This window comes from Penaeus vannamei, chromosome 22, assembly GCF_042767895.1.
Source record: "Penaeus vannamei isolate JL-2024 chromosome 22, ASM4276789v1, whole genome shotgun sequence".
Taxonomy (NCBI): domain Eukaryota; kingdom Metazoa; phylum Arthropoda; class Malacostraca; order Decapoda; family Penaeidae; genus Penaeus; species Penaeus vannamei.
This window is the reverse complement of record NC_091570.1, coordinates 19,398,129-19,410,628: the sequence shown is the minus strand read 5'-3', so window position 1 is coordinate 19,410,628 and position 12,500 is coordinate 19,398,129. Positions and strand designations below refer to the sequence as shown.

The window sequence follows — 12,500 nt, the reverse complement described above, 5'->3', positions numbered from 1 at the left end:
CTGAACCCCACATCTCAAAATGCTGTAAGATTATCCTATAAAATTTAATGTACAGACTAAGTTGCTATGACTAGAGTTGCCCAACTGCCCAAGGGGAGGGTTGGTGGAGACTCTTCCCTACCGACCCCAAGCAAATACAGTCCTCAATACCGTATGCATGACAAGATAATTGCTGCGTTAAGCTTTAAGGTAGGGACGCACCAAATTAGAGCAATTTGAATATGATATTCTTTAAGAGGAAAAATAGTTGCAGTAAGTGGTACAAGAAATGATATGTAGACATGAGTGCTAATGCCACAAATAAAGAAAAAAAATTCTGGAAAGCGCTGCTCTTGGCCCAAGTCCACTTGATGCTCCTGAGTTTCAGCTCTTTCTTGCCGTGCATACTAAGGTGAAGACATTGTCTCCCGGGGGGCATGAGGAAGTAAAGCCCCCTATTAACTCTTCCCTTGGACAGTGCCCAAAGGGCATTCCCAGTCACGGCAACTTAGAATGATAAAAAAAAAATTGGTGTGGAGTTTTGGACTTAGTCTGAGGCGAGTACATCCATACTGTAAAAATTACCAATCGCTGAAACTTGGAGCACAGAGTGGTTGTGAGCAGTGCCTTTCTTTATTTTTGGTGTTACCATTTGTGTCTACAGATTATTTCTTGTACTGATAACTGCAACTTATTCTCCTCTGTATTATGATCTTCAATTTACCCTAACTTAGTGTGTCCATACTATAAAGATTAATTGGTGATAGATTCGTGTTAGTATAGTTAACCCAATGCAGCCGGATAAAAAAGTTAGGTAATTGGACGTGATTATGGGATTGTTGGTGTGCATCAGCAGTTTCCTCTATTTGCGCTCAGCTCTCTTGGTAGTTTGCAATCGACATTTGGCATCTAAAAGCTTTTATTTTGCTATAATTTATAAAAAATTATAATTTTGAAGTTTTACCTTCATTATAGCTGCTACTATTCATGAAGTTGCTACTATGAGAGAAAAACATACTGTCTGACGAGTCAGTGGCGGGGGAAAGATCATGATAAAAAGATGGTATATATTTACATAATATATTCCCAAAGATAGAAAATCATAGAACATGTCCAGAAGAGAGGTAAACATTAAACTCAATGTTAAGTGAAATAATCTGAGTAAAAGAATGATGTTAAAATTGAAAAAAGAAGTTCAAGGTGAGGCTGCGGAAATAATGTGATAGGGAGGGGAACTAGGGTCGTCCCTGGGCTAGGAAGGTGTTTGCTCTGCAGTAACAGGGACTTAGTTTCAGTAATTGTAAACAATTTTTTTTTTTTGTGATGAGTTATTTTTCTTTATTTTTAATTATGTTGAAATGAAAACTTATTTAATCTTCATGCTATGGTTGCATTATGCTGGGGCAAATTGAATGGTATTCCTGAAGAAGGAAATAAATTTAAGTTGTTGGTACAAGAAATAATCTAGATATGCATGATAATGCCACGATAGAGGGAAAACAATCCTGGAAAGCTCTACTCCAACCTAAGCCCAGTGGGTGCTCCTGAATTTCAGTTCTATCATGCTCTGCATAACAAGGTGAAGACTGTTTCCCTGGGGTGTTGTGGGATGCAGAGTGTCTTTTATCCAAAACTTGTTGTCATCCATAATGAAAGAATAATAGTGCTACAGTAGCTTTAGATTTTCCAACCTCCACTATGTATACTCATGCAAGATACTACTTGAGAGGGTGCCTTATTTGTCACTAAATTACTAGGGAAGTTTACAAACTATTTTTCTAGAATGTATAATTGTCAGAAATTTGCTGGCTTTCATAGAAATAGTATAAAAGTTTTGGGAATGGAATTGTTTTTGAAGCCAGTGGCAGTTGCTTGGATGTCCTCAAGATATTTTCCCCTATGTTCTTAAAGCCTATTGTATATTTATATTCACATTTGGAAAATATATTTCTGAAACACTGACTGCGTAAGTCTAACACATACGCACGATGAACACATGAAAATCAGTGCTCCTAATTGACTTGCAGGGGGTTAGTTAATATTCAACTTAAATTTTGGCATTATCAATCTTTATTACTATAACTCGATCAGACATACCAGTATAATAGTTACTGAAGTAAACTTTGGACTATTATTTAACCATCATTTGTTTGGAAGTCACTGTTGGATAGTTACATTGAAAAGAAATATATATAAACATGAGTTGTTTTTGAAAAGTTAGAAAAATATCCTTATTTTAACTAACATTTTTTTTTCTGTAGGCTAGTATCCACCTAGGAATATGAACCCTACAATTGTGTGGCCTTTGTAGTGTTGTTGCAAAGATATTTTGGTTGAGGAATGATATGTAGAATAATTATGAAAGTAGATGGAGGTTAAGGTTAGGTTGAGTTAGCTTTTTTAAAGGAATAGTCTCCTGTTTGATGAAGTCCAGTTTGTGACAGCTACCATGATATGAATTGGAAATTTTATTTTAGTAGTGAAAATTTACAAAGGAATAATATGGATTAGCCAATATGTTTTTTTTTTTATTGAGCTAAAGATTCGTACATAATTTTCATTAAAACCAAACTTTTTTGTATGGTTGTCATATTGTTTATTGGCATTTTTAGTAATTCTTTTTTGTGCTGATTGTAGAAAGGTAAAACAAGTATTAACGTCTTTTAGTTATTGAATTTTTAAATCCAAAGAGGGATCCTTGACATAGGATTTCCGATACTCTTTAATTCAATTGATTACTAACATTTTCAAGTAAACCAAAAAGTGATATTTAGAAATGAAAAACATCTAACATGTTTATGCACATCACTGATTGTCCACATACTTAGGGCCTAGGTAATACTGAGACCTAAGTATCTAATTCAAATTTTGTGTGTTCAACTGAATTTCAATCATATTATTGTATTCAGATTTTAAATTTTGAGATTTCAAGATATGTCAGTAGATTGTGATGACAGCATTGCTGTATTAGTAAATAGATTATACATTTATCTTTTTTCTAATGCCTTTTTGTATTTCTAAACAGACATGAACTATGGGGAGGAAGATGGAGATGAGATCTCCCCAGATATCTGGCAGGAGGCCTGTTGGCTTGTAATCTCATCATATTTTGACGAGAAAGGTCTTGTACGACAGCAGCTGGACTCCTTTGATGAATTTATTACCATGACCATCCAGAGGATTGTTGAGGATTCACAGGCAATTGATCTCCAAGCTGAAGCCCAGCACACAGCAGGAGAACTTGAGACTCCAGTAAGTCTTTCTCTATCTTTATGTCCCCTGATTTGAGAGTGATAAAGAGCAACAAATTAAAAAACCCAATAGCAAAGGAAATACAATGAAAAAAGAAGAAGAAAAAAAAGGCAAAGATGTAAAAGCCATGAAACAAAAACTACTCATTATGGAGTTTACAGATTGTTTAGGGATTGAGAAATGCACCTAACAGTAATTTTTCTTTCAGCCTCGTCATCTGTTGAAGTTTGAGCAGATTTACCTTAGTAAGCCAACCAATTGGGAGAAAGATGGTTTCAACTACAGCATGATGCCTAATGAAGCACGACTGAGGAATCTGACCTACTCATCACCACTCTATGTTGATATTGTTAAAACTGTTATTAAAGATGGAGAAAAACCAATTGAACACAAAGAAGAAAAAATTTATATAGGTAAGTAGGTGACATTTCTTTCCAGAGAATGAATGTCATATGAATCTGTGCATATATGGTATATGAGAGCATTAACAAATAACTTAAGATTGCTCTTATTGAATTTGCAAAAAAAACTTTTTATTTATTTTTTTTTCTTTATTTATTTTTTATTTTTTATTTATTGATTTTATTTTATTATTATTATTTATTTATTTTTTGGAATATACAGATCAGAATTTGCTTAATGAGCCTTGAAACAATTTTCTGGCATCTTGTGGGAATACTTCTCAAAGCACAAGTAGATACGAGTCAGGCTTAACTATTGGCTGTAGTTACATGTATGGTCCAGCGTTTTTTTTTTTTTTTTTTCATTATTATTAATATAAATGATGTTGCATACAAAAGACTGAAAGTGCTCAGCCACCAAGGAGTCAATGAGTTGGCCCGGCATGATTGCACCTGATTTCCCATTTCCTTGACTGCTTGTAAATGTGATTTCTTTTTTTCTAATACTATTCATATCAGTCCTGTTGTTATTAATGACATCTTGATTATGACTACAAGAGAAAACAAAAAGAATCTTTAAACAATGAGGTAAAGGGTAAACGGTTGTAGGACTAATGATTAACTACTTGGTAACTTAGTACTTATGGAGACATTTATGTGTAAATGCAATTGATAAACTTAATTTCATTGGCATGTATGTCATGTCATCTGCAGCCATGGGATAATTTTTTTTTTCTGATTGATATTTTTGCAAGGTACTTTCATTGATTTTTGTCACAAATTGAAGTTAAAGTTAAAGAAAGAAACAAAGCAAACTTGTTTATCTAATGAAATATGACTCAGAATGTTGTGGTACCCAACATAAAGAATTGCATGATTCTGTGTATAGGTTTAATTTAAAAAATATCTATTACTTAAAAAGAACATTGAAGGTCACACTTTAACAATTGATGCCTTTACCACACAGGCAAGATTCCAATCATGTTGAGGTCAACGTATTGCTTGCTTAGCGGTCTGACAGATCGTGATCTCCATGAAGTAAACGAGTGTCCCCTTGATCCTGGTGGTTACTTTATCATCAACGGCTCTGAAAAAGTAAGTATTTTTTGAACGAATGTTAGGACAGGTAGAGAACATATTTCAATATTTTTATTTTAAAAATCTTTTGTAAGTTCTTTTTAGCTGTATGTATGTATTAACCCCCTGGATTTGGTTGCAGTGATAACATAAGTGGCCAGCATCCTGGGCATGTGGCACGTAGGCCGGGCTTGCACAAACACCCATGAGCGGTGACAAGACTCTGTGCCTCCCCTTTGAGAAGTTATTTTGTGAAAACTTTTTAAGCTTTTATCTCCATTTTCCAATGTCCATATTTGTCTTTTGATTTGCTTTATCCAGATGGTAATTACTTATTTTCCTTGCAGAGACTCCATATCATCTCTCTATATAGTAAATAGCTCAATGCAAGAAAAAACATATATGGAACATTTGGTTATTTGTCATATATCTCATTTTTTCTGTAATTTTAAATTTTCCTTAATTCAACCTGCGCCGTCGGTCACTGCGGCCAAGAATACGGTGCACAGCATGGAAATGGCGTCCTTCCTGGAGCCGGCATTCGTCCAGTCACTGCTTACGCACGTTACGTCCCACATTCATTTATTGATGGGAATGCTAAAGCCCCCTCCTAAGCGCCAAATGAGTCAAATCACACTCCAAGATGTTTGTGCACTTGTGGCGAATCTTTTCCGTCACCCTGGCCTTTGCTCTTGACACTTCGTTCATGTCACCCATGTAGCTGCCCAAGTTTTCCTTGATGTGATCGGTCATTAAGGTTATTTCATTACATTGTTCTCATAATTTCAAATGTCTTCAAATAGAATTATGGTGCAGCTATTAGAGTTGCAGGTAGACCCATAAAGTGTGAAATACAGAACAGAAATTTTTTAAATTAATATATGTTTAGATGTGAAGGTCATATAATGGGAAGTTAGAAATATGAATTTGGAAATATACATCAGAAAAATATAAGTACCAAATTTATGAAGAGGAAGTTTGAAAATGATTGTAGCAGTACCAGCATACGGAAATTCATGGTTTTCTATTATGCTTGTATTGGTTGGTTAGTAGGAAACATGAAATAGAACTGGAAATATTTTTTATATATTCTCCTTCATATTTATGTACTTTTCAGTATCTGCCAACTGATGGGGAGTACAGAACCCATTAACTCCTTTTATGGGTGCATTCATTCTTTATTATTTTTTTACAGGTATTGATTGCTCAAGAAAAGATGGCCACAAATACTGTGTATGTATTCAGCATGAAGGACGGCAAGTTTGCTTACAAGTGTGAAATTCGTTCTTGTATTGAACATTCTGCCAGACCTGTCTCTACACTGTGGGTTAACATGATGGCCAGGGGTGGAAGTGTAAGTATTTTGTAAATGCATTTGTAAAGGAAATTGATATGGATAACTAGTGTGCACTTTATTTGAATTATAATATTTTACTTACTTTTACTTACTTGTCATTTATATAAAGTGTGATGTTTTAGAATTTTTTGTCAATTTGATGAAATGGAATATTAAGAGTATTGTAATAAGGATAAAAGCATTCATGAAATTGTTAATTTACATAAGACAAATTTTCAGAGCACTTGGTTTAGTGTGGCAGTACATTTCAGTGAATCAAGTAATGGTAATGGGAAGAAAAAGGAAAAAAAAAAAAAGATGCAATGCACTAGCTAGATTTGTGCACTGTGCATGAATGGTAACTGTTTATTTCTTTTAACAGAGTGCAAAGAAGTCGGCCATTGGTCAGCGTATTATTGGTGTCCTCCCATATGTCAAGCAAGAAATCCCCATCATGATTGTGTTTCGTGCTTTGGGTTTTGTGGCTGATCGTGATATTCTTGAACATATTATCTATGACTTTGATGACCCGGAAATGATGGAGATGGTAAGCTTTTTATTTTTAGAAGCAGTTTGAGTGTATAGTTATACTTATGAAATATATGGTCAGCATGACATCTTTCATGTCACTTGAATTGTAGAAATTTATATATATATACAGAGTAATTTTTGTTACCTTTTGCACTGAAATGTGAGAAGTGACAGATTGAAGTTTACAGTGAGTTATAATGAGTTATTCAGTAGGAATATGTATGTAACTATTGTCTCTTGATTTACAGGTAAAACCATCCTTAGATGAAGCTTTTGTAATTCAGGAGCAAAATGTTGCTCTCAACTTCATTGGTGGCCGTGGAGCTCGCCCAGGTGTGACAAAAGAAAAGCGTATAAAGTACGCTCGTGAAATTTTGCAGAAGGAAATGTTACCTCATGTTGGTGTGTCAGATTTCTGTGAAACCAAGAAAGCATATTTCTTGGGTTACATGGTTCACAGGCTGCTGTTGGCTGCTCTTGGTCGTCGAGAATTGGATGATCGTGATCACTATGGAAACAAGAGGTTGGACTTGGCTGGACCGCTCATGGCACTGCTTTTCAGAGGGTGAGTGATTTTAAAACTGAATGCTCAATTTTGCAACAGCTTTTAAAAACATTGATTTATTTTCTTTGAGGATTAGTCTATAATGGTCTTTTTATAAGTACATACCTATCTTATACATATTCCAGACTATTCAAGAGTTTGATGAAAGAAGTTCGCATGCATGCACAAAAACTCTTGGACAAAGGCCAGGAATATGGTCTGGATGCTGCTGTTAAACCAAAGTTGATCACTGATGGTTTGCGATATTCCCTTGCAACTGGTAATTGGGGTGACCAGAAGAAAGCTCATCAGGCTAGGGCTGGTGTATCTCAGGTAAGAATTTAAATGTCTTGAGCTTCTTAAATCCATATTCCTTGAAAGTATTTATAAAAGAGTATGGTGAAAATCATATGAATTGATAGTTAAGTTGTTTGGACTAGTCTTGTCTTTGGCAGTTATATTACAATAGAGTTAGATATTTATGCTAGATCAGGAAATGGTGTATGCTTCCTTTTTTTTTTCTTAAGATGTAGGATAATTTTCTCATGTATTAGAATGAATTTTGATAAGTGTTTCTTATTATTGTGAGTTACATTAAAAAAGTACCCATTTGTTTCTGTATAATATAACATTAAAGAGAAAAGGCATTACATTGATGCTGTAATTTGATTTATTCTTCTTTATTAGTGTGCAAGACATTACTATTTGGCTCAACTTTCCAGGTGTTGAACCGATTGACTTTTGCCTCTACCTTGTCACATTTACGACGTGTCAACTCTCCTATTGGACGAGACGGTAAACTGGCCAAGCCACGTCAGCTTCACAACTCTCTTTGGGGCATGATCTGTCCTGCCGAGACACCAGAGGGAGCAGCTGTCGGTCTTGTCAAGAACTTGGCTCTCATGTCATACATTTCTGTCGGATCACAGCCTGCACCAATTCTTGAGTTCTTGGAGGAATGGTCCATGGAAAATTTGGAAGAAATTGCTCCATCATCTATTTATGAGTATGTTAAAATCTTATCAGTCAGAACTCTCTAATGAATATATGGCTTGACTTAGTGGTTTAGTAGGGTTGTAATTTATTTCTCCTGAGTGTAAACAATAGATTTGCATTTAATAATACCAGTTTATAGTTTAGTAGAAATTACTAGTAGATATATTGGTAATTATGACTATCATTCTATTGTTAGTGTTAAAAAGATTATAGTCAGAGTCCTCTATTAAATTTATTTCTTGGCTCTGTAACTTATTTCTTTGTAACTTTCTCCAGAGTGTAAATAGATTTGTGATTAATGAGATTAGTCTATAATTAAAGAGAAATTACTTTTAGATACATTCATAATTACATATTAATTCTAATGTCTATTTTCAGTGCAACAAAGATTTTTGTCAATGGATGCTGGGTTGGTATTCATCGTGATCCAGAGCAGCTCATCATGACACTACGAAAGCTCAGACGTCAGATGGATATTATTGTATCTGAGGTAAATAAATTTTGTATTGGTGTAGCTGAATTAGATGTATATGTTTATGATTATTCTTGAAATATGTATAAACACTTTATAAAAGTTCAATGCTTTCATTGTTTCTCCTATAAACTGTAACAACACTGAATCCAGTGTAATGTAATGACCATTGTGTAACTAAAACAATTTTCATGTCTTGTAAAACATTTTATGTTTTTGCTAAAAATTCTGAACTACTTTACTCAAGGTGTGCATGGTTAGAGATATTCGTGACAAAGAAATCCGTATCTACACTGATGCTGGTCGTATCTGTCGTCCTCTGCTAGTTGTAGAAAATGGTAAACTGTTGTTGAAGAAGAGACACATTGATTTACTGAAGGAGAGGGAGTATAACAACTTCAGGTAAGGGCTGTGTTGTCATGTCCTGTATATGCATCTTTATACTTATTACTTTTTCATTATATGTTCTCAGAAGCTAATGCAATATAAAAGTGCAAAGAGAAATATTTTAGAAAAGTAAGGTGCATTTTTTATGGGAAATGTGAGCAAAGCTATATTTTCATTTGGTTCGCTTTACCAAATTTGTCAAAACAGTCCAAACTTCCAGCTTGCTATCAATGTAAACAAACTACCATAATGTAAGACAATTCTTTCCCCTTCATGGTGGGTGACAGAATTATTTGTTGAAGAAGACAGACTGGAGTAATTAATAATGATGGTGAAATTAAGGATTAAGAAATATATCCCAACATTGGCTTTGCATTAACTGAAGAAGATAAACAAAATAAGGATTTCAGAAAATAGTTTACTTTTTATTTAGCACAAATTTTACGATTAAAAAAATCCTCACTTTGCAACAACAATATTAAAGGATAATATCTACTTTTCATAGCAAGGAGAAGTCTTTCAAACTATGAATTTAGAATGGAAATTACAAAAGTATATGAAAATGTACTTTGAACATCCACAGGATGTCCAAAGTACAGTTAAAAGTAGTCAGTACTTATCGTAGAGAATAATAAAGCTGTCAGTATACTCCAGTTAATACTTTTGGTTGGTACAGGTATAGTCACAACTTTCTAGTTTATAAAATCATCTATTGATGATAAAATAACTAATTTATCAGAAGAATTTCATCATTATCACTTTCTGTTGGCCATGTTGGTGGGTTGTTTACCATTGTAACTTAAAACTATTCCAAGCTTCCTCTAGAGGTAGTTTGAAAATACTTGGTTTTGTTACGAAACCAGGCAAAGATATGACAGACATTGTGTCAAATCAAATATTAACAAAAAGTTTCAAGATTTTTCAAGAAATCTTGAAATATCTTGCCATCAAAAATATATCTTTAGTTTTATTGTATCAGAGAAAAACATTAATGACCTTAATAAACTGAAGAGTTTTGTATGGTGTCACCTCATTAGTATAATACAACATTGTATCTGAATTCAACAGCTTGTTTTTAAATAATATTTATTTATTTATTTACATATATATTTAATTTTTAGTTGGCAGGATCTTGTAGCCAGTGGTGTGGTAGAGTACATTGACTGTTCTGAGGAGGAGACCATTATGATTGCTATGTCTCTTGAGGACTTTGGTGTAGAGGAGGAGAAGACCTACTGTAACACATACACTCACTGTGAGATTCATCCTGCTATGATTCTCGGTGTGTGCGCTTCCATTATTCCTTTCCCTGATCACAACCAGTCTCCTCGTAACACTTACCAGGTATGTGATAGTAATGTGTGATTTTCTAGGATTAGTTGTTGCATTTACCTGTTTTGAAAAATTTCATGGTGAATAAAAAGTGCATGTCTTAACCCCCTGAATCCACTTGCATGACGGAAATCATGGAGCTGAAAACCCCAGGCAATAGGTTACGTAAGTGGCCAGCATTCCGGGCGTGTGGCACGTGGGCCGGTGTGCACGAACACCCATGAGCGGTGACAAGACTCTGTGCCTCCCCTCTGAAAAGTTATTTTGTAAAAACTTTTTTAGCTTTATTGCCATTTTCCAATATCCATATTTGTCTTTTGATTTGCTTTGTCCAAATGGTAATTACTTATTTTCCTTGCACAGACTCCATATCATCTCTTTATGTAATAAATAGCTTAGTGCAAGAAAAACAATATATGTGAAACATTTGGCTATTTGTGTCATATATCTAATTTTTTTGTAATTTTCAATATTACGCAATACAACCTGCGCTGTTGGTCACTGCGGCTAGGAATATGGGGCACAGCATGGAAGTGGTGTCCTCCCTGGAGCTGGTGCTCTTCCATTCACTGCTTATGCACGTTACATTCCACATTTGTTTATCGATGGGAATAATGCTAAAGCCCCCTTCTAAGCATCAAATTAAATTAGTCAAATCACACCATGATGTTTGTGCACTTGTGTCGAGTCTTGTTTGTCACCCTGGCATTCGCTCTTGACGCTTTGTTCGCATCACCTGGGTTGCAGTCCATTTGCCCGGTTGACGGCATCACCCGGGTAGCTGGCCAAGTTTTTCCTTGATGTGATCGCAACGTCATCCGGGTCCAAGGGGTTAATATATAAGAATACATTACTTCGAAATAATTTTAGGCAGCAATATTTGGCATAACTACTAGTTTTTTTACATTAATTTTCATTCTATCACTCTCATACTTTTTTGTATTACAGAGTGCTATGGGTAAGCAAGCTATGGGTGTCTATATTACCAACTTCCACGTGCGGATGGACACCCTGGCCCACGTGCTGTTCTACCCTCAGAAGCCACTTGTAACTACCCGGTCCATGGAATACCTTCGTTTCAGAGAACTGCCTGCAGGTATGGAGACATGGATGTGTGTTTTTTTTTTTAGAATTACATTGTAATGTAATCTTGTAGATTGTCTGTAACTGTGAACAATGCAGCAGAGGTACTGATGTAGAAGTATCCATGATTGTAATTATGTTTTATTGTAAATGATATGTAAGGTCTGTATGTACTGATTCTTAGACATTTTGTTTTGATAAAACTGCATTACACTAGAAACATTTTCTTACACAGAGTCCTTTTTTGCAGGAATTAATTCCATTGTAGGAATTGCCTGCTATACTGGTTACAACCAAGAAGATTCTGTTATTATGAATCTGTCCACTGTGGAACGAGGCTTTTTCAGATCCTGTTTCTACCGTTCCTACAAAGATTCTGAAACTAGACGCACTGGCATGCAAGAAGAGGTAAGTTGTACCTCACTTATTACAGATGGAAATTTCCTATGAACTGTATTTACCATATATACAGTACCCTATTAGAAATCTTGTAAGCTGTACTGATTTGATAAAATGTTTGTAGAAATAGTTGACAGCATAGGCTATATATTTATACTTTTTCAAATGACTGCAAATGAAAGATTTTAGTGTATGATAGACACTATGTCAACAAACTTACAATTCCAGGTTTACATTTGGCTATATACACATGAACTATATATTGTTTGAGTTAGCTGAGCTTTGAAGGAACATTGCATTTACCATATTTCATTCTGTTCTTTGTGTGATCAGTTGATTCTAGGTTATTTAGTAAATTAGCAAAAAGACAAATTCTACATAGAATATTTAGTTTTAAAATGTGATAGTTTAAATATTGCCTTTCTTATATTTTCATTGGTTTCTTACAAGCTTTTTTTTTTTTTTTCAGTGTGTAAGTACTGGTGGACTGGCGTGGATATTTATAATCTGGAGAAATATTCTTGATGTCTTTGTGAAGTTGATGATGAATTATATTGTAAAATAAACAATTAAAAAATTAGTTGATATATGAATCATAGTCTTGAATTTTTAAGAAGATAATTTATCTTTTCTTTATTGCATCAGATATTTGAGAAACCATCAAGAGAAACGTGCCAGGGCATGAGGCATGCTATCTACGACAAATTAGAT

At 34.6% G+C, this 12,500-nt stretch overlaps 1 protein-coding gene across 1 annotated transcript in view; it reads left to right on the top strand.

The window, feature by feature from the left end:
* The window catches only part of Polr2B (RNA polymerase II subunit RpII140), a 17,137-nt gene that overhangs the window by 774 nt on the left and 3,863 nt on the right, over positions 1–12,500 (top strand). Inside the window, exons 2-15 of the mRNA XM_070136682.1 lie at positions 3,005–3,231; positions 3,440–3,644; positions 4,600–4,727; positions 5,905–6,063; positions 6,428–6,592; positions 6,825–7,141; positions 7,267–7,453; positions 7,843–8,126; positions 8,495–8,606; positions 8,836–8,990; positions 10,097–10,319; positions 11,256–11,403; positions 11,641–11,798; positions 12,435–12,500. The exon at positions 12,435–12,500 is cut by the window's right edge and continues 171 nt beyond it. Of these exons, the coding sequence (XP_069992783.1) occupies positions 3,005–3,231; positions 3,440–3,644; positions 4,600–4,727; positions 5,905–6,063; positions 6,428–6,592; positions 6,825–7,141; positions 7,267–7,453; positions 7,843–8,126; positions 8,495–8,606; positions 8,836–8,990; positions 10,097–10,319; positions 11,256–11,403; positions 11,641–11,798; positions 12,435–12,500 (2,534 nt within the window). The remainder of the gene's footprint in view (positions 1–3,004; positions 3,232–3,439; positions 3,645–4,599; positions 4,728–5,904; positions 6,064–6,427; positions 6,593–6,824; positions 7,142–7,266; positions 7,454–7,842; positions 8,127–8,494; positions 8,607–8,835; positions 8,991–10,096; positions 10,320–11,255; positions 11,404–11,640; positions 11,799–12,434) is intronic.